This window comes from Colletotrichum karsti (assembly GCF_011947395.1).
Source record: "Colletotrichum karsti strain CkLH20 chromosome Unknown Scaffold45, whole genome shotgun sequence".
NCBI classification, from domain to species: domain Eukaryota; kingdom Fungi; phylum Ascomycota; class Sordariomycetes; order Glomerellales; family Glomerellaceae; genus Colletotrichum; species Colletotrichum karsti.
In genome coordinates this window covers 213636-234126 of record NW_024065945.1, presented here as the reverse complement: position 1 = coordinate 234126, position 20491 = coordinate 213636, and the positions used below count along the sequence as shown (strand labels likewise).

General features: G+C 56.0%; 7 protein-coding genes across 7 annotated transcripts; 4 read left to right on the top strand and 3 right to left on the bottom strand.

Moving 5' to 3' along the window:
- Positions 1 to 550: 550 nt before the first annotated feature.
- Positions 551 to 2536, top strand: CkaCkLH20_11084 (uncharacterized protein; the record flags this gene model as incomplete). The annotated part of the gene is made up of 1 exon (XM_038893798.1): positions 551 to 2536. The coding sequence occupies one exon, from the start codon at positions 551 to 553 to the stop codon at positions 2534 to 2536; it is 1986 nt and encodes a 661-aa protein (XP_038740898.1).
- Positions 2537 to 3389: 853 nt separating this feature from the next.
- CkaCkLH20_11083 (uncharacterized protein) lies at positions 3390 to 5882 on the top strand (the record flags this gene model as incomplete). The annotated part of the gene is made up of 3 exons (XM_038893797.1): positions 3390 to 3691; positions 3746 to 4049; positions 4107 to 5882. The coding sequence occupies 3 exons, from the start codon at positions 3390 to 3392 to the stop codon at positions 5880 to 5882; spliced, it is 2382 nt and encodes a 793-aa protein (XP_038740897.1).
- Positions 5883 to 6691: 809 nt separating this feature from the next.
- Positions 6692 to 7726, top strand: CkaCkLH20_11082 (zinc-binding dehydrogenase; the record flags this gene model as incomplete). The annotated part of the gene is made up of 1 exon (XM_038893796.1): positions 6692 to 7726. The coding sequence occupies one exon, from the start codon at positions 6692 to 6694 to the stop codon at positions 7724 to 7726; it is 1035 nt and encodes a 344-aa protein (XP_038740896.1).
- An 817-nt stretch (positions 7727 to 8543) lies between these two features.
- CkaCkLH20_11081 (uncharacterized protein) lies at positions 8544 to 9719 on the bottom strand (the record flags this gene model as incomplete). The annotated part of the gene is made up of 1 exon (XM_038893795.1): positions 8544 to 9719. One exon carries the CDS (start codon positions 9717 to 9719, stop codon positions 8544 to 8546), a length of 1176 nt encoding a protein of 391 aa, XP_038740895.1.
- A 2253-nt stretch (positions 9720 to 11972) lies between these two features.
- Positions 11973 to 15130, top strand: CkaCkLH20_11080 (rnapii degradation factor def1; the record flags this gene model as incomplete). Its single annotated transcript, XM_038893794.1, has 3 exons — positions 11973 to 12282; positions 12459 to 13796; positions 13857 to 15130. The coding sequence occupies 3 exons, from the start codon at positions 11973 to 11975 to the stop codon at positions 15128 to 15130; spliced, it is 2922 nt and encodes a 973-aa protein (XP_038740894.1).
- A 1338-nt stretch (positions 15131 to 16468) lies between these two features.
- Positions 16469 to 17241, bottom strand: CkaCkLH20_11079 (GNAT family; the record flags this gene model as incomplete). The annotated part of the gene is made up of 2 exons (XM_038893793.1): positions 16469 to 16803; positions 16863 to 17241. 2 exons carry the CDS (start codon positions 17239 to 17241, stop codon positions 16469 to 16471), a joined length of 714 nt encoding a protein of 237 aa, XP_038740893.1.
- A 1374-nt stretch (positions 17242 to 18615) lies between these two features.
- CkaCkLH20_11078 (short-chain dehydrogenase) lies at positions 18616 to 19926 on the bottom strand (the record flags this gene model as incomplete). Its single annotated transcript, XM_038893792.1, has 4 exons — positions 18616 to 19007; positions 19145 to 19360; positions 19426 to 19511; positions 19793 to 19926. The coding sequence occupies 4 exons, from the start codon at positions 19924 to 19926 to the stop codon at positions 18616 to 18618; spliced, it is 828 nt and encodes a 275-aa protein (XP_038740892.1).
- Positions 19927 to 20491: the final 565 nt, after the last annotated feature.

Here is a 20491-nt window from a genome sequence, read left to right as displayed (position 1 = left end):
ACATGAGTTGGAATTTTTGAGCTCTTCGTTGCGTCTGGTGCGCCCCTGGATAAATTTCTCAGCATTAGTAGCCTGCCACCACGTCCTCATAGATCAGAACCTCGCCTAGTCCTGACAGCTTGCATGGCGCAGTCTTGTCGATATCAACCTTTTCGGCTGCTAGTTATCCATGGCCACGAACTTATGATTCATCTTGAGTCTGGGCCGGCTGAGAGAGCTTCATTGGTTGGGCTCATGTCACAATGGCGTTGGTAATAATCAAGAGCATTGGCTGCCACCATGATACAAACTTTCAGTTCTTCTGGGCGTACCGGAGATGGCTCGAACAAAAGATCGACCGTAGAAATAGATAGACAACCCTGTTAAGCTTCCGGAGATACATTACATCTAAGATATATTCTGTCGTCTTTTCCTGTCCTCTTCCTGCAGTCCAACTTCTGGGAGTGCTATTTAGAACCCAAAAACAACTTTCACCGCAGCTCTTCGGCTCCTCATCACTCACCCACCTTCCCCCAATTATCACACAGTCAACACAACAGTCACAGACACAATGGAAGCCATTTCCAGCAGACCGTCTACCCCATGCGGCTTTATGCCGGCAGATATGGACATCCTCCGCGCAGAAGATCGTCTTGTCCACTCCGGCAGACTTACCAGATCCTCTTCTCGGTCCTACCTACGCGTCCCGCGATCTGCGGCGGTGAATCGCCTCTTCTTGAACCGCATCCAATCTCTTGGGATCAGTAAGTCCAGAGGCCAGATGGCGTCAGTGGTGACGGTGACCTCGAGCCGACGGGATCTCCTCCAGGGAAGGTGCGCGCCGGCTCTCATCATTCACCAGAAAGACGGACGACTTCACCTCACATTCACCTCGAGCGAGAAGGCCGCTCAAAAGCTCCGTCAACACGACTTCCCTCCCGACTTCACCTCTTTCACACTTCAGAATTACCGCCCACCGAAAACCTTCCGCGACTCTCCCCGATCTCGAGACTCACCCCGGGTCCCCGCGCCTCTTATTTTCTACTCCGGACACAAATCACCAGTCAACACGGAGGGAGAATCCGACACCATGGGGCTCCTTTCTGAGAACTTACTCCCCCTCTCGCCGTTGGACCAGATCGCGCCGCGTATCTATGTCCGCACAATCTTCGCCTTTAACCTCGACGATGATCACGACTCGTTGGATACTCGAAACCATATTGCAGAGTGCTTTCGCCGGGCCCTGATCCGCTGGCCCTTTCTCGCTGGTCAGATCCGCCCTGCTGCCGATGACGAGAAGCGTCTCGAGCTTTCATACAATCTTGATCACCGGGCCCTTGATCCAGCTCGCCGCCCAGATCTCTTCAACTGCCAATACCTTGAGGAACTTGGCGGCTATACCTTCGGCGAGCTGATTGTCCTTAGCATGCCCCCTTCAGCCATGGATAAAGACAAGCTCTCACATTCACCCAACCACCCCAAGCCAGGAGAATCGTGCCCACCGGTGACTCTCAGGATCACCGAGATGGAGGGTGGTCTGTTTCTGTGTTTCTCAACGCATCACGGAATCATGGACGGTTGTTTTATCAAGACCTTTCTCGACTACTTCGCCAATAGCACAGACAATGACCTTGTTCTTTCCCAGGTCGATGGTTCATACTTATCAGAAGGCCCAGCGTGGGTGAAAGAACTCGAACAACGGCCTTGTCTGGATTCGTACCAGAATCTCGACATCAAAGGCGTCACATTCCCAGAGTACGACTTCACGAGAGACACAAAGAGCATCATTCCCAAGAACAAAGCCCCGGGAGCTGTCTGCAAGATGTTTAGCTTTGACAACTCAACTATCCAAGTCATGAAGACTCTGGCTGATGACTACGTCAAAGAACAATACGGCAGCAAGGCCTTTGTCACTACAGCAGATACCATTTCTGCCATGGTCTGGGTTCACGTTACTCGCGCACGCCTTCCTCACCTATGCTCGTCCGACAAGACAAACTTCACCTTGACCGTCGACGCGCGCCCATCTCTTTCTCCTGCCTTCCAACCCACGGCCTGGGGAAATATCTACACCCAAACCGCCGCATCAACCAACGTCGCCTCCCTCGTCCAGCTTGACGCCCTCGGCCTCATGCCCGAGGACTCCCTCACTGCCATCTTCGAGGCAGCCTGGATGGTCAGACAAGCCATCTACAAGGCCAGAGACCCCGACTACGTCCCCTCCCGCATCGCCCTCGCCGCGTCCCTCGAAGACCCCGCGATGGAAGGAGCGGCTTTCCGCAAGGCGAATCAACCAGACCACGCCGGGCTCGGCTGCAGCGTTTGGTACCACATGGGCGCCGACGTCGACTTCAAGATTCCGGGTACAGGTGGCAAGGCGGATTACGTTCGCAAGACGTGGTCTGCGAACGACGGATCGATGAACATCATGCAGAGACGCGGCATGACGAAGGGAGAGGCACCGTGGGATGTGCTGCTTGCTCTTAGGGAGGACGATATGGAGCGTATCTGCGGCGATAATGAGCTTGGTCGCTGGACAAAATCTTGGATTTCCTGAGTTGGGAAATTGGAAGGATGGGTGCATGTCATTGGGAAGAGTACATTTGGACACTATTGAGATTCACGGGATGATGGATATCGGCATGGACGGACAAGATGGACAGCAGGATACCCCAAAGCTGTCGGCGTTTTTCTCAGATTAATTACCATGATACCCGGGAAATGACAAAATGACTTCTATTTACCTTCTCTTCCGCCTATGATGCTTTCTGTGAGGTATTAGACCTACAGGTTATGGCCAAAGTCATGATGCAGTCCCAATCTAGAAACGGAAACCTCTACACTTGGTACGTGATGCAAGAACCCAAGCAAATTATATTAACAGTTTATTTACACCAAGAGTTGCTTTTGCTCTCATTGCTTTTTTTTATTTTACCCTCTAGCTCTCTGTTTGGGTTGATCTGGTTTGACTCCGTTCAACGCCTCAGGCAAGGTCTCAAAGGACAAACAGTGAGGTGAAGTTGCTGCCTCCGGACCCGCGTCCTGGGTCGCTCTTTCCTCCCACGACTTGGTCTGCTCCTTCCTTCCACGTACCGGGTTTTGTCTACTTCACTTCCAGGTTGTTCTCACGCACAGCCCACAAAACCTACTTCTACAAAATATTCAAACTTCGGGTTGTTTATTTCCACAACATCGCGAACGGCAGCCTCGCGAACATCGCGCATCTCTTCTCCCCCTTGGCCTCCATCTCCTTCGATATTCCTTTATCATCCTCTCTATTCCTCTCCCCTTCCTTCGTCCTCTTCTTTCTTCGTCCTCCCCCAGGACGCACCGGCTTTTCCAATCGAACCGGCAATACTAGCAGCGGCAAAAACAACATCAATACTGCAACCCAATGGCACAGAATCGACATGGCTTCTTCTAAGGCATCTTCTATCTCGAGCCTGTACGAGTCTTACAAGGCCTCCACCAACTGCTTCCTTCGATGGTTGTGGTGCCAGCAACGACTTCACTCACCCCGCGGCACCGCCGTAACCTTCAAGTCGACGAAAGACATCCTCGAGTCCGCGAAATTGTTGGAGAAGAAGAAGACCGCTGTGCCCTCCTCGGTCCTCGGGTTTCTCCGCGATGCAATCACGAAGCGCTTGAAGGTTTTCGAGATCTATAAGGAGCTTCACTTGGCCGACGCCGGTCATCAAGTCTTCGTTCAGAGGTACAATGAGCATTCCTCCCCTGCTGTTGTCGATGATTATACTGACGTATCCAGACTCGAGAAGACTCTCAACATTCTCTTGCCACTGGCGGGAAAGTCGCGCACCTCTGTCTCCGACGAAGCTTCCAGTATCCTTCTCAATGCGCCGAACCAATTTTCGTCTCTTGCCGTCACCGTGGAAACCATCGAAGATGAAGACATCGGCACGAACGCTCACTCGGGTCACGCCCATGGCGCTTCTTCCTCGTGTGTTTCTCCGTCCGAGGATAGCGACCATGTTGCCTCCGAAGCCCCGCGCGATTTCGTTTTGGAAGACGATCAAATGCGCGATCATATGGACGCGATCTACTATCTCATCGTAAGAGCCTTCCTGGGAGTATTTTTTTGAGTTTCAGCATGATTAACTTATAAGCAGGAGCTGACCAACGTGCACGATGTTCTGAAGGAGTCCTGGGCTGAGGCCGCCGAGGGCAAGATTCCCCTCTCTCTCGCCGCATGGCTCACGAACATGGCCGCGTACACCATCACCTCCAACATGCCCACCGGCTTTTTCTCCCTATGCAGCCATTTGTTCACGAAGTGCGGAACCCCTAATTGTGCAGGCATCGGGGCCTTTGTTACAAAACTCGTGAAAGACGACGACGATCCCGAGCTGCCTGCCAGACACGGTGATAACCTCTACAAGCTCGCCAAAAGCATCAACGAATATGGCACCAGCCTCGGCAGCTTCGTCGGACCTAAGGTCGAGGGTCGGAGTGATATTTGCATTGGGACCGGATGCAAATGCAACTTCCGGACTGACCTCGTTCGTGACTTGATACCCTGCAAGACAACATCCAGTCTCCCGGATGACGAGAACCATAAGCTCGTACAGATGTTGGACAGTGTGAGAGGCGCTTTGCTGGGCACACGCGCAATCTCTCAGATAGAGCCGCTCAAGCACAATCCTGAGCTTGACTTTCCTATCATTTCCGAGGCTTTCGTCTTTTTTGCGCAGATCTTCTTCCAACGAGAAATCCGCATTGCCCATGCTGGTCTCGTCTTCTCCGCGAATCTGCTGTTCATGACGAATGAGCAGGCCCTCATCAACGAGAAAAGATTGAGTGGCAGCAAATGCCGGCTCCAGTGCCTCCGTCTGGCACAAGAGATTCGCACCGATGTTTTGCCAGTCATTGGCCTTATCAATCAAGTTGATCCCACGGAATTGCGTTGGAAACAACGAGCTCCCGAGCTTCAGAACTTCGTCGACGGTCTCGACGAGTACCTCCGCGACAAGAGCTTCGACATCTACCATACATCGCCATGGACCACTGGGAATCACATGACTGAATTGCTCACCGGAGCGGCTCTGACAGGTCGCAATGCTTGCTGGGACTGGGCAATTATCACGTCGACTCTCCATCTGTATAACGCCCTGCGTCGCTCCAAACTAGATGTGCAGGAGATTCCGCTCTTGGAGCAACTTGCCCAAGTCCTGATCCACGACACATTTCGGGGCGTCATCCCCGAGCGGAACTTTGTTTCGCTCTATCGCCGAGTCGTGTACGACTGCAAGATCGCCAGAGTGCGCGATGGCAGCGTTTCTCGTCTCGAAGTGGGATTTACCAAGTCTACGCCCGTACGCGGACATATATTGACCTGGTTTGTGGAGCAGCACTGCAACAACCATGACGCTGCCGCTGTCGACTGGCTGGATGTGGTGCACGGGGTTGCCACTTACACCAGACGACCCTGCATTTGCTGCAAAAGAGATCACAAGAAGGACATCAAGATCAACGAGATCCACAAGGAGGTTGCGCCGTCCGAATATCTCGAAAGGGCTAAGGCTACGGTCTTGCCCGAGCTCATGGGCACCAAGTACCCCCTTGCGCGGCTCAACTTCTTTAAGCTCTTCATGTTTTGTGGCAAGATCATGAAAGCTTTCGGAGTCGATGCGCAGTCACGCCTGGCTAAGCTGGGCAAGAAGGCGAACAACTCTTTGGAAGGCGATATTCTCAGCCATCCTCTAACGGTGGCGCGCTGTGTGACGGAATTCGCGCTCGAGGATCTCGACGAACACGCCGTCAGCAGCGGCAGTAGACAGAGAAGGCGCCTTTTACAGCGCTGTTCTACCGTCACGGCTGCCATTAAGGTGTTCCAGGAGAAGGCGGATCGGGAGGCGACCTTGGATCAATTCCTCTGGGATATTTGAAGTGATGTTTGAGTATTAGATGATGAATTGTAGGATACAGAACAGAAACAAGGACACCGGAACTAAGAGAGATAAGGATGGAATTGGGAACAGACTTCGTGATGCAGGATAGGTAGAGTGAACATCGCAGGTCTTGGTTTTAGCTCTTCACGTCCATTGCTTTTCTGACAACTCGTGGGAGTGAAACTGGGTTGGTGAACAGAGTTTGATTATCACTAGCGCTGACGAAGGAGTTGCCTTCCACAGCCTTCCACCTCTTTCATTTCATTTAAAAAGAGAAAAAAGTCTTCAGCGACGAGTTGGCCGAGTTACAACCCACACCGCACTATCCAATCGGCAGCCGGCGCAATGCAATGGGCCGCATAGACACGGGATTCAGGGTCCTATTGCCCCGGGAATACCGCAAGCCTCAGGAGCCGGGGCCGAATCGGGGCAAGCCGAGTCGTGACGTAGCTGTGCTGTCAAACGGTTTTTTTGACATTTGTGGCAGGGGCACCGGCTGGATTGCGAAACCCGGCCGGAATTCCTTAGTAATTGTACTTCTTTGCTTCCTTGAGTTCGCCGAGGTACCTAAGTAATTAGAAGGGATGATTGATTTCGGGGAGGGTCCCGCTGTCCGTGGCATGCGCGTGCCCCGCCCCGATTGAACAGAGTTTATATCATGGCCCCCTTGCCCGAAGCTCGCAGACGTCACTGGCATATCTTAATCGTGACCTCACACACCTCACCTCACATTCTCACTTTCACTCTCACTCTCCTTCACGCAACTCACAGTAGAAGCATCACAAGACTCAAATCACATCGCAAACATGACCACACAACAACCCCCAACCACAATGCGCCGCTGGCAAATCGCCGCCCCGGGCCCCTTCACCAGCACAAACCTCACCCTCGCCACCGTCCCGACCCCCTCGGAACCCCTCAAGCCCAACCAACTCCTCGTCCGCGTCGCCGCCGCTGGCATCAACCCGGCCGACTACAAACTCCCCGGCCTCGGCCTCGTCGCGAAAGCCGTCGTCGCCTTCCCCAAGACGCCCGGCATGGACTTCGCGGGGCGCGCCGTGGCCGTCGGCTCCGGCGTCGCAGACATCCAGCCCGGCGACGCCGTGCTCGGCCGCATGGACCCGCTCGGCGCGCAGGGCTCGCTGGGCGAGTACGTCGTCGCGGACCGCGAGGGGTGCGCGGCGATTCCCGGGCAGGTGGACTTTGAGCAGGCGGGCGTGGTGGGCACCGCGGCGCTGACGGCGTACCAGACCATCGCGCCGTATGTCAAGGAGGGCGATCGGGTGTTTATCAACGGCGGGTCCGGCGGTACGGGGACGTACGGGATTCAGATCGCCAAGGCGCTCGGGTGCAGGGTGACGGTGTCCTGCTCGACGGCCAAGATCGAGCTGTGCAAGTCTCTCGGCGCGGACGAGATTATCGATTACAAGACGTCCGATGTCGTCGGGAAACTCAAGGAGGAGGGGAAGGTGTTTAGTCTGGTGGTCGACAACGTGGGCAACTCGCCGCCGGACCTGTACAAGGCGTCTGACGATTTTTTGAAGCCCGAGGGGCACTTCAAGTTCGTGGGGGGCGCGGTGTCGTTCGCGCAGGTGCGGAGTCTCGTGCCGAGCATGTTCCTGCCGGGGTTCCTGGGGGGCGCGCGGCACAAGTTCGAGGCGTTCATGACGAAGAACTCGCACGATGATCTGAGCGCGGTCGCGGCGTGGATGGCGGAGGGGAGGGTGAGGAGCGTGATCGACTCGAGCTTCGGGTTCGAGGAGGCGGACAAGGCGTATGAGAGGTTGAAGGAGGGGTCTGCGGCGGGGAAGATTGTCGTGAGGGTCGCGGAGAAGGTTTGAGGTTTTTGGACTGGGATCACGATGGGAGGGGGATGTCAGGCGTTTTTTGATGGATTGTCGTTTATGATAGATTGTCTTTGAGATGAGTGTAGTTTGTTTACGGAATATATACCAGATTGAACGGCTTTGAATGGATAACGGGTGTTTAATTGAGTTGGCTTGGTGGTAAGCGCTAATGTAGGCACGCCTCGGATTGCTCCGGCCGGATGGGCGGGCGGGAATCGCGGCCGATTAAAGCACGAGCCAGTTGGGTTTTCCGGGGTTCGTCTCATCCTTCGTGATGACGGGTGTCACTTTTGGACTTTGTTTCGTCCGGATCGTGTGTTGATGAGACACACGTCGTTGGCAGGTGCTCAGGGACTGGGGACATGACATGTAGCGGCTGGCCGTTGAGTACCCTGGCACCAGGCACAGCTAGAGAGGTGAGATAGTGGGATGGTCATGTTTCTTTTCCCGGTCTCACTGCTCTTCACGTGTGAAGGGCCTGTTCAGGAAACGTCGTCTAGGAGATGTCATGGTGGTCGAATGGGATGAATATGGCGCTGGGGAGTAGGATGCGAGAAAATATGATCGTGGGCAAGGCACAGTTCAAGGCCGCCAGGAATCGAACCATCGAACACGTGTGGTGTCAGGATGGCTCAGCATAGTATGGTTAACTTTATATTTTGGGTATCTTGAAGTTCATAACGGGCCCGCCCTTCCTCACCTCTCGGCTCATGATCAATCTACCGAGCTATCACGCTTCAACCATGCCTCATCCATGCCTTATATCCAACCCAGCGGTACCACCGCGGTATAGACCTCAACAACCAACCCCTCACATCAATGCCGCGCCACGCATGTGATGCCTTTGCCATACGTCCTCCGGGAATTTGGACTGCAGCATACGAAGCAGATTCTCCGCCTCATCCGTCCGCCCCAGCCGCGTCAAATGACTGACGGCATCCATGCCCATGAAAATAGCTCTCGCGACCAATCCGGCAGGATGATATATGTTCACCGCATGCGTGAAGTCGAAGCCCGTCAAGAACTTGACCGCCGGTTGGTGGTCGGGATGTGTCGGGTGGTGAAGTTGGAGATGTGCGCGGTCGACCTTCAACGGCCGCTGGATGTGGTTTGCAGTGCTTACGAAGGACTCGAACATGGGGGTTGACGGCAGCGGCCTCTTCCACGCCTCGACCGTCGACGCCCACGAGAGGACCTGCCATGGCCGGAGCAGGATTTGCGGTAGTTGCGGGTTCGCCTTCCACGTCTGGTCCGCCCTGATCATGGTCGAGAAAGCCGTGTCGAGATTCCTCTCTTCGATGCTGGACTTGGCGGCGACCAGGCTAGACATCAGCGACCCGACGACCACGCTGTTCTGATCGGCCGGTCCCTCTCCCGTCATCATCCTGCCCGCCCACTCCCACGCCACCTCCTCCAAGCCTTCGGGCACCATGAATCGCGCGAGCTCGTGCACAAAGTGTCTATCCGTGAGGAACTCCAGCGTCCTCTCCTCCCCGGACGACCTCAGCCATCGCACGACTTGCAAGCCCGCCATGGAGTCTTTAATGGCGTCGTGGACGGACAGCGCGCTCGACTGCAGGATCTGCTGGCGTTTCGCACGCAGACAGCCGGTCGCGGCCTTAATCGTCATCATGCCCTTCGCGGCGGCCTCCTCGAAGACGTCCATGGGATCCCGCGGCGCGGCGAAGGCCAGGTCGTTTGATTTCACGGCGGACTTGAAGAGCGGGTTGGAGAGGATGGAGCGGAGGTGGCGGTCGGTCGGTCTGCGGTGCGACGACTCGCGGGCGGAGTGCTTGGAGGAGGGCGTTTTGGAAGTCGGCGTGTCGGCATCTTCGGTGGTCCAGCCGTGCTCCTTGTCGAGGTTCTGGCGGAACGACGTTTTCAGGACGTTGAGCAGCTTTTGCGACTCTTTCGAGGAGAGCGGTAGGGGCTGGTGAATCGAGGGGAGGGCGTTCTTGATTGAGCTTAGGGATTTGGTGGTGAACATGGTGGGATGTGTCGGAGTTGAATCGCGGGGTGATGGTATTGCGGCGCTGGCGGCCTTTCGCAAGATGGTTGGAAATTTCAGCACTCGAGGCTGTTGTCTTGCTATCGGAGGATTCGGAGTGGTGTGAAGTGTCTTGTCGGTTGGCCGCGGTCGGAATGGTGTCACAAGTCCAGTCTGGATCAGCTTCGCATCATCGTCATGCCATGGAGTGATGTTGACCGGAGCGCCGGTCAGTCATGCCACCGGCAGGTCATGTGACCTCGAAAGTGCGGAGTCGCAGTTGACACTGGCGCTAAACGCCTCAGGCATGTAACCGTCTGAGCTCGATCAAGGCAGATTTCGGTACGTACCGAGAATGCGGGCAAAATGGTGGAGAACTCTCTCTTCTCCTTGGCCAGAAAATGGAGACTCTGACGCTGCTTTCTTCTCTCTGCTCCGGGCAATGTCTCGAGTACATGTCACGAGATCCAGATGAATGATTCAAGCCCGGAGAAGGGGACGCCGACGCCGTGCCCGGCCAATGCTACTCCAGATCTGGCGTGTACTCTTGACCTTGGGTCAGCTCGCGTCGCCCGTTGATCGATGAATGGCACGAATCGTCCCCCAGCTCCGGGGGAGGACCGCAACAGCAAAGCTTGCAGGGGTGGCATTGAGAGTGACGAATACGGCCTCGTGACTGAGCAACGCGCCAGGTCTCGGAACAGATGACACAAGAGCGACCGGGGGAGCTTCGCGAGCGTCCGTGAAGGACTGGAGGGAGCTGAGGGGGAGCCTGACTGTTGTTTGAAGGATGGCGGGCATGATATCGCATAGCATCAGATTCAACCGACGAGACGAGACGACATGGCACGCACAGAGCTCTCGTTCTCGGCCGACGTGGCAGGCTTTTTGGGAAAGCAAGCTGCAGAAACAATGGCATTCATGCTTCGAATTCAATTCGACCGGCGACGGCTTCTAGAACCAAGTGCTTCGTTCTGCTGGTTGTGGTTGAGGCGAGCTTGCGCCATTCTTGGCCCCCGGTTGCTGTGGATGTTTGCTGCATGTTGCCGTGGCCTGACAACCTGGATGTCAAGTAATGTAAGTCGGCTGATTGAGGTGAATGCTTCAGCCTCCTTCATCTCATCGCTTGTTGTAGCCGCATTTCGGGTGCTGGATGAGACTTTCTGCCTCGGAGTAACTGTGGCTGACTGTTTTCTTCCAAAGCTGAGAGCTGTCCGGGCATTGCCTCTCTATTCTCCAAGGTGCGTGACGGTCTCTTTTCTTACCTCATCCTCCACAGCCAATGAGGGAGGGCCAATGGGAGAACGGCACCGTGGAGGTCAGGTACGACGGAGGCACGGGGCGGAGGCACCTTCCTTTGGCACCAGGCGAGCCACAGCACAAACCAGCATAAAAATGTACGTGCGTGTACTTGCCATCTGGCCTCATCTTAGTGGCAAAGAGATGTACCTCTACCTCCACTCAGCCCATCGATTGAGGCAGTGGATCTGCATAAACCCGCAAAAAAACCAGCTGCGCTAACCGCATCCGGATGAAGGGGGTCGTCATTCGCTGCAGGCGGTTGCTCAGGCCCCAAAAACCTTAGCCTGACTGGAGCAAAAAAAAGAAGTAAAGGGAAAAAAAGGCGGCAAAAGGCAGCAAAAGGCAGCTCAGCAGGCAGGCAGGAGCAATTCAGTTCAATCCAGCAGCGGCGGCAAGTACCTTTTTCCGGGGTCCTGTCACTTGATGCTTGCCAGGTGCTGACTCTCTCCCCATAGGCCACAGGCCACCTCACTGACGCAGCTGCCACTGAACTGCCACTGGCTTTTAGCGTACCTTCCCACTGTGACTGACCTGGTTGACGGGGCCTCTCTTTGTGCTGTCAGCCTGGGCAAAAAAACCCCAAAAAAAACCTCCCTTTTGAACATTTTCCCCAGTGCATTTGGATCTGGCGCCTTGGTTTGCACAACATTCCACATCCACCTTTCATCCATCTCGTTTCTCCCACCTACACCACCACCACCACCAAACCTCCAAACCTGTCTCGTCTCGTCAGCCACGACCACGACGTCGTCGTTTTCCTCCCATTTTGCGGCACCTCTTTTCTTTTCCGTTTTTTCCCCTCTACGACCTCGACATCGGTCTGAATTCCGCTGAATCACGCCCCCCACCAGAGCTGTCGTGTCGATATCGGCCGGCCTTAATTGACTCCTTCCATTTTTCCACACGTGGAAAAAAAAACCCTCCCCCTCCTACAAAGAAACACACCCAGCAATGTCTGAGGTACAGACTCGGCCTGCCGCCGCGCGCGGCAGAGGTTCTGGTCGCGGTGGAAGAGGTGGATTTGCCAGCCGGGGTGGTCGCACTCAGGGCAGAACCAATGGCGATAAGTTCGACCACAAGGACGCCGAAGATGCGACTTCATTCGAGGACCAGGGCGAGCTCGGCGAGCTGAAGAAGCAGTACGGCAGCAAGGTTTCTCTCATCAGGGAGCTCTTCCCCGACTGGTCTGAGCAGGACATCCTCTACGCTCTCTCAGAGACGGATGGCGACGAGAACCTCGCCGTCACCCGCATCGCTGAAGGTACGTCCGTTGTTGGTTGGTTGGCGCACATACGCACACGCACACACGCAAACTCCAGCCTCATCAGGCTGCCATCCCCAGCCTTGCGCAATTCCCTTCCCGGCTATCGCCCAGTCTGCCTCGTTTCGGAACTCGACCGCCCCAGATTGGACTTTGCTAATTTTTCTCGTCTCCAGGCACCATCTCGCAATGGGGCGAGGTCACGAAGAAGGCCCCCCGCTCCAAGGCCAAGGAGCCCACGACTGCCAACCCGATCATCGATTCATCCAACGCTAGACCCACCCGCGGCGGACGCAACGCCTCGGATGCCGGTCGCGGTCGCGGCAGAAACACTGAAAGAGGAGGCGCTCGCGGTGGACGGGGCAGGTCCTCAAACACAGCAGCTACCAATGGCACCCGTCACACCAAGGAGAACGTCCAGCCGCTTTCAGTGCCTACCGAGGAGTCCAACGCATGGAGCACCCCATCCGAGATCAAGGACGTGCCCGCCGAGGACCCCTGGGCCCCCAAGGAGACCATCGAGAAGCCCGCTGCTGCTCCCGCTCCTGCTCCTGCTGCGGCTCCCGCTGCTGCACCTAACGCGCCGAAGCCCGCCGCCGCTCCTATTCCCAAGACGTGGGCCAGCATGCTCCGTCAGTCGACCGTTCCCAAGCCCGCCCCGAAGCCGCCCAAGGAGGAGCCCGCGCCCAAGCCTGCCGAACCCATCGAGCCTCTGCCTCCTGCCGTGCCCGCCGATGAGCCCACACCCGAGCCCGCCCCCGAGCCCGAGCAGCAGCAGCCGGAGCCCGCTGTTGAACTCCCCGCCGAACCAGCTCATGAAGAACCAGCTCCCGCAGAAGTACCAGCCGTCATTGAACCCGAAGTGGTTTTGCCGCCTTCCATGGACCAGCTCACTGAGACAAATCTCGAACAGGTAGTCGACGAATCGCATCCTCCCGCGACTGCTACCGTCGCCAGCACCACCGCCGATTCCTGGGACCCTCGTCTTAACGCTGCCAGCGCTACCGCGACTCCTCTGTCTGCTTCGCAACAGCAGCACCTTCCCATCCGTCCCGCTGTCCCCAACGTTAACAGCGGCTTCGCCGCCTCCGCCATCAAGGCCACGACCGAGAGAGGCTCTCGTACCCCGAGCTACCAGCGTCGCGTCCTGGACCAGGAGGAGGCTGTCCGCATGCCTGGCAACCGCGAAGTTGACCGTGCTGCCGTTCAGTTCGGCGCCTTCAGCTTGAACGACGAGGACGACATCGATGGCGACCGCGAAGAGCCTGAGACCAGAACTCAGCCCCCCGCCGACTCCCCCGTTGCACACCCCCGGACCTCTCTCCCTCCCGCTCCTCAACAAGCTCCCGTCCCCGAGGCAATTGGTACTCAGAAGCCCGCTCCCGGCCTGCCCCCCGCGGCTGCCGCCACCCCCACCGGTACTGATATTTTGAACGCCTACGCCCCCCTCTCTGTTGCTAACGCTTCCGCAGGCCCCGCCAGCGCCGTGCCTCAACATCCCGCTTCCAACCAGAGTACGTTAGAGCAAATGATTGACTCGCAACTGCGTTCCTCAGTTACTCACATGCCCCCAGCTCCTCAGCCTGCTGCTCAGCCGCAGCCCTACTCGCGCTTCGGTCAGCCCGGCTCCCAGGAGCCCTCTGGCTTCCCCCAACAGAAACCGATCGACCCCTTCACCCAGCAGAACCCGTCTGCCACGCAGAACCAGTTCGACAGCTTCCCCTCCCAATCGCAGCAGCAAAACCAGCAGCCCGGCGGAGCCTTCAGCTCTGCGCCTAGCGAGTACTCCTCTTACTACACCGCCGACCAACAAAACCGACCCCCTTACAATTACTACAACCAGCCTTACGGCCAGCAGGGCGCTCAGGCTCACCAGGACAACCTCTCCTCCCAGCAGCAGAGAACCTTCGGTGGCTACAACGCATCGCAGCAGGCTGACAACCTCAGCCAATACCCCCAGAGCGGCATCCAGAACCAGTCTCGCTACGGAGGCGTCACGAACGATGCCCAGAACAGCGGCCACAGCACCCCGAACCCTACCGCTCAGAGCCAGCAGCAGGCCAGCCAGGGCACTCAGCCTCAGTCTCACGCCCAGCAGAGCTACCCTTACAACAGCCACCCCTACTACAACAACGCTTACTACTCCAACTACGCGGGCTTCGGCCACTACGGTCAGGGAGGATACGGCGGCGGCCCCTACGGCAAGGGTGTCTACGGCAACCCGTACGGCATGTCGCCCCAGGGTCCTTATGACCACGCTTCTTCTCCTGCTGCTGGATTCGGCCAGTCATCTCTCCACCGTGCCGACAGCGGTATTGGCTCCGGTCTGGGTGGCGATTTCGGTGCTCGCGCCGGTTCTGCGCAGTCCAGCAACCAGCCTGGTCTTGCCGGCGCTAGCGGCTTCGGCGGCATGCAGGACACCTTCGGCCGCGGCTCTTCCTCGTTCCAGTCTCCGGCTGGACAAGGTTTCAACAGCACGGCCCAGCCTAACAACGGTGCCTCTGCTGCTGACGATCTGAAGCCCTTCGGCGACGGCAAGCCTGGCTCCGGTCCTTCGCCTTCCCTCGGCGGTGCCCGCCCTGGTTCCGCCACGAACAACACCCCCGGCCAGTCCGGACTGCCCCCTCCTCAGTCCAGCTCCCAGATGGGTGGCTACGGAGGCTACCCCAGCCATCTCCAGGGACACGGTCTCCACGGAAGCAGCGGCTACGGCATGGGCGGTGCCACCAGCGGCCAGCACGGCGGTGCTCCGTTTGGATCGTACGGCCAAGGTGGATACGGCAGCGGCTACTACGGTAGCGGCAACCAGCAGCAGCAGCGCGGCGGCTGGGGCGGAAACTACCACTAGAGAGGTAGTGGTCGTCGGCCATCCAACCCTCGATCTTACGAGGCTCATCGATCCTACGACGGGCCCCGATCCTAGGAGGATAACTGAGTGGCCATCGACCTCGGCGCCCCGGCACGCTGTCGCAAGTTGCGGTTTTGTCGGCACACGAATCTCTTTGGGCCTGCGGACGGTGTTTCACTGCAGGCGGCAAGGGTAATTCATGCTTCTCTCTCTCTCATAGGGAAAACTTTCTTCTCTCTACTCATTACTCTGTGTTATGGCCTTTGAGCGTGTGTGTACGATCTATCAAAAAAAGAATCAGGGAGGGGAAACACTTTCGGATGGTCACCTACCGCGACGGAACTGTGTTTTTTGTTTTCTTTTTCGCCATGGGGAGGTCTAATCAGGCTTGCTCAAAAGAATGATAGCCGGTGGCGGGTGGCATACGGCCTTGAAAACGCTATTGACAGACGGATTTGGACTCGGTGGGAGGTTGGTCGTTGCCCGACGGAGGGCTGATATTGAGATTGAACTCCTTGGAAAAGGGAGGTAGTAGCCAATGAAGATCTTTGGCACACACGATGATTGTCTTAGTCCCTCGCTACTTGATTGTGTGATGTGAACGTGACACGTGGATTGTGTTCCCTATTGGAGGTTTTGCTTGGGATTATCGTCGTCAGACTTAGAGTCCCACCCCAAAGAACAAAGATGGCTGTGATGATATCGTGGATTTTCCGCTGACGTTCTGCCAAGATTAGGGCACCCCTTGCCATGGCATGGTAAAACGGAAAGTTGATAGTGTGGGCGATATGCTGAGTTCCTGTGTCACATCGGTCGTGGTTTCTCACATTCTCACATTGATTAAAACGTCAGCTCCGTCGCTGAGTTCTGGTCTGATACCCCCGAACAGCATGTAGTTACGCCTCGTGATGAGAAAGATAAGCGTCAGATGGATTTTAGGGTAATGATAGAATCTATGATGGGCTTTACCTTGGTAGAATATGGCGGCATGTCGTTTTCGTGAGAGTTTCTGCATCGCGAACTTGGTTCAGGATGGGGAGACTTGAGAATGGAAACTCAACGCGCCTCTGATCAGAGGCGTGCCTTGTGATAGTACTGGATATGACATAAAGCCCGCACCGGAATCTTTATTGAGCCGAGTGAGATAAACTGAGTCCAGTTTCGTCCAATGTAAGGAATGCGTGAAGTGATGCTCTGCTGGATCACTCTGAGAAGGACGTAGTGAGTTGACAAGAATGGTCTCATAATTATGAACTCAAGCCCACGAGGGTACCATTTTTTTCTGATTCATTATGCTCGACTGCTCGATTTCACATGGTTTCATACACGTGACGGAACTTATGCCGAGACACCATTGCCGTGTACGTTGAAATCTTTCGGAAAGCCCGCGTCAGACCACCGCTTGAAGCTGATACCCCCGGCGGCTTTGGGCATCCTCACCACCAGAGGCACCTCCGCCGCCTCGTCCTTCCCGCGCGCTTCCGCCGAGTGGACGAGCTTCACGTGCGTCAGCCTCTCGAACCCTACGCTCGAGTACAACGAGAAGCCCGTATCCGAGGCCTCGGTGTATATCGGGAGCTCCAGCTGGTCCGCGACGTCGGCACCCCACTGCATGAGCTTACGACCGATTCCCTTCCTCTGGTGGTCGGGGTCCACGGCGATGGTAGACAGATCTACTCCCCTGGTCAGTCCCAAACTCCAACGAACCACACAAACATCATCGAACACTCACAGATATACCGCCGCTTGCCGAACAACTTAACTCTCATGTCCCACATGGGCACGAGGATGCGCTCGCAGCGGACCTTGTCGTCGCCGGTGAGCCAGGGGATGCCGTCGGGCTTCTGGTAGGCGTTCTCCTCGCCGGGGCGCCAGTAGATCTCCCAGGTGGCCATGCCGACGATCTCGCCCGTGTCGGTCTCGACGCACTTGACCGTGTGCCCGATCCGGTCGTGGTTCCACCACTCGACGGTGCCCTTGGTGTGGAGCTCGCGGTCGACGCCGTTGGGGTAGAGAAAGCGCATGATGGGCTCGTCTCGGAAGGCGGCGAACTGCACGTCGTAGACGCGCGGGATGTCCTCGACGAGGGCGGGGAGGACTGCGAGAGGCATCTTGGTGTGGTGAGACGGGGTGGAGGGGGAAGATTGGTGAGGATGATGCTGTTGTTTGACGTCGTGACGTTGATGTGTGGAAAAGGGTCAAGGGCGGGCTGGTGTAGTGACACGGTGAGGAGCTTTCTTCGTGAGAGACGAGCACTCGTGAGGGACACGTCGGCGAGGTCGAAGCATTTATTTCAAGCTGGATCGGCGTACATACCCGCAGTTTGCGTCCGGCCCATGCCTCGCGATGCAACAGGGAATTTCGGGAATGATGCCCGTACAAGTGGACTATTCGTACCACAAGGTGGAGAACGTCTTCCTCTGCTGGTTGAGTGACATGCTCCTTTCTGAGCTCGAAATAGTCATCGTGAGTTGTGGTTCAAATTGTAGGGAAAGCCATTTCACAGAATATCTTGGCTGTCGAATTCAACCTCTCATAATCCGTGATTTTCAATGCATCTGCTTCAGAGGCGGTGGGATAGATCTTGGTTCGGCTCGCGTGGGATACCGATAGACGATAGACGATAGACGAAATGTCGTTTCTCCCTCCCTCCCACTTACCGTTTAAGCCACGAACAAGCACGGATTTCCGACCTCGGCCGAATGGTTCGTTCCGACGGTTAGAACCAGATATAATCGAATCGGCCCTTCATGCCATATTTTGCGGGACGTTCATGAGGATGTTGAAATGTTGATTATTGAACCATCTTCCGTCATTATACGAAGACGGTTTTGAATAAGAGCACGCCATGCGAAAGCGAAGTGGTTTGGCTATCGGTAAGCTATCAGATTGCAACATGGATTTCGACCCATGTCTGACAACCACCAATCAGATCGTGTCGTATCCAGTGGAACCAACAGCCAAGGCCTTGGCGACCTAGCTTCGAAGGTGATCCGTCGAGCCGACCCAAGTTGCTGGGAGCACGTCGTGAAGCAGATCAGATCAGCTGTCGATGTGTTGTTCAGGGCAGCTGACTTTGTGCTTACTACGATGAGCTAGATCGGGTACAGCAACTCACGGAATATGCATTACGTCCTGATATGAAAGCATTATGAGATTCTTCAGATACGCATATCGAGCCTTGAGTCCAAGATGCGGAGTGGCTCTACGAGACCCATAGCATACTAGAACCCTGTATCGGCGTGCCGGATCATGATAACTCTAAATAGACACTGCCGCCGACAGGTTCCGAAGTAGCGGCAATGCATGGGACCGTCCATACAGCATGCGGAACCTCGGTGGCTTCGAGAATGATCTCAAAGCCTCGGCCATCCACTCCGTCGTTATACGTTGACTTCATAGTGGACTAGGACAAAGAGGTTCTCAAAACCGATGATGTTCAATGGGTCTACGGAACTATACACCGAAGGCCGATCAAAAACTACCTAGTTCATGCCGAGCGCGATGTTCATCCTCCGACAAAACTCCACATACCGATCCCAGTCCGTCCCGCCCGCGCTGCCCTCCGGCATCGTCGGGCCCACCAAGCTCCCGACACCGTTCGCCTCGAGCGATTTCCCGATTTCCCAGTATTTCCCGCCGTCGACGAAGATCACCTCCCCGTCCCTCGCCGCGTCGCTCATCAGCACCCCCACCGACCGCGCGACCTGCGCGGGGCTGCTGAGGGCGAACCCCGTCGGGGCCACGATCTCCTCCCTGACGATCCCGGACTCGGTCCAGTTGGGCGCGATGCAGTTGATGCGGATGGGGGAGGGGAGGGCGGAGAGGTGCGGGAGGAGGCCGCGCATGAAGCCGAGGACGGCGTGTTTGGATGTTGCTGAGTGGGGATGTTAGATCGAGTTCGGGAGACTTGGAAATACACCCAAGCGATGGTTCAAGTAGGTAAGTTTCATGGTGATAGGCAGGCCATAACAAGGAGTGGGTTTGATAGAGACTCAGAGGACTTGGACGTACTGTAATCTACTGCGCCGAATCTCGTCCACGAGCTGACGGACGCTGTGATGACGATGTTGCCCTTGATATCTTTGGCACGCATGTGGTGCACGCCGAGCTTGACGGTGGATATGACACCATAGAGATTCGTCTCCACGCAAGTCAGGTCTGGACCCTTCAGCTGACCATCAGCTGCGTCAAATTCGTCGTCGATGAATCTCGTGCGAGGATTGATTCCTGAATAACGGGTGATTAGCATACGCATCCCTCAAGAAGGTGGTCGAGAGACTGAGTATCATTACCTGCGTTCGCAAAGACCGCATCGAGCCGCCCTTCTCGCTCCACCGTTCGCTGGAACACACTGCGTAGAGCCTCCCAGTCACAGACGCTGCATGTTTCGTGAGTGAATGCAGACGCTTCCGTGAGAGACTCCTTCAGGTCGGGTGGTGGCGGGCTCAGATCGACGCTGGTTACCCGGGCGCCTCGGGAAAGAAGGAGTTTCACCGTCCCGAGACCGATCCCGGAAGAGCCGCCTATAAGAGCACAGGTTAGACGACAAGCATGTTTATGAGAGTTTAGTATGCATATGGCAAGGGTATTTGGGTGTACATAGCTTATGCTATGGCTCGCGCGAAGGAGTGAGAGAAAAGAGACAACATGACGACACACTGAGGCTGTAGAGTGACATTGAGAAAGAGAAACAGCTCCGGAGAGAGAACAAGAGAGTCGACCCAACCTGTAACAAGTACAACCTTGTCCTTCAAATTGGCAAGGTCTGCGTCGCGTATTTCAAACTGGGACATGTTGCTTGATATGTTGTCGTTTTGCTTAACAGTGTGCCGGTCCAGGCAAAGGATCAAGATATGGCTGGAAGCTCGACCTAGAACTGCCGATTTTGATCCAAAAAGACAAGTTTTTGGGTATCGTAGTTGGAATTGAGGTCGCAGAGTACGAACACCGTTGAGACCAGGAGACAAATATTGCAAAATGATGCGGCCGGTAAAATGTAGATATCCTAAGCTCGGTTGTTGTCTACCGAGGCTCTCTGCAGCAACTTGCAACTCCAAGTTGGTCTTGGCTACATTCCCTAGAGATCCTATTCGTCACGGACCAGGATGACGACTAGAGATCTCACGGGACGAACGAATCGGGGAACTTTGACGTTTGGAAAAGACCGTCTGTCACCCCGAACCCCGCACACCCCGCTCATATCCGTGCAACATGATGCGGGCTCCCGTTGTATTGATCGAGCTGCCCGTACCGCTGCTACCTTGACACGTACAGATATTTTGGACATGGAGTGCATCGATCGGGGTTCATATCTCCAGCTCTCCGTGTTCCGGCGGGTGACTCTGCCAGACACACCTA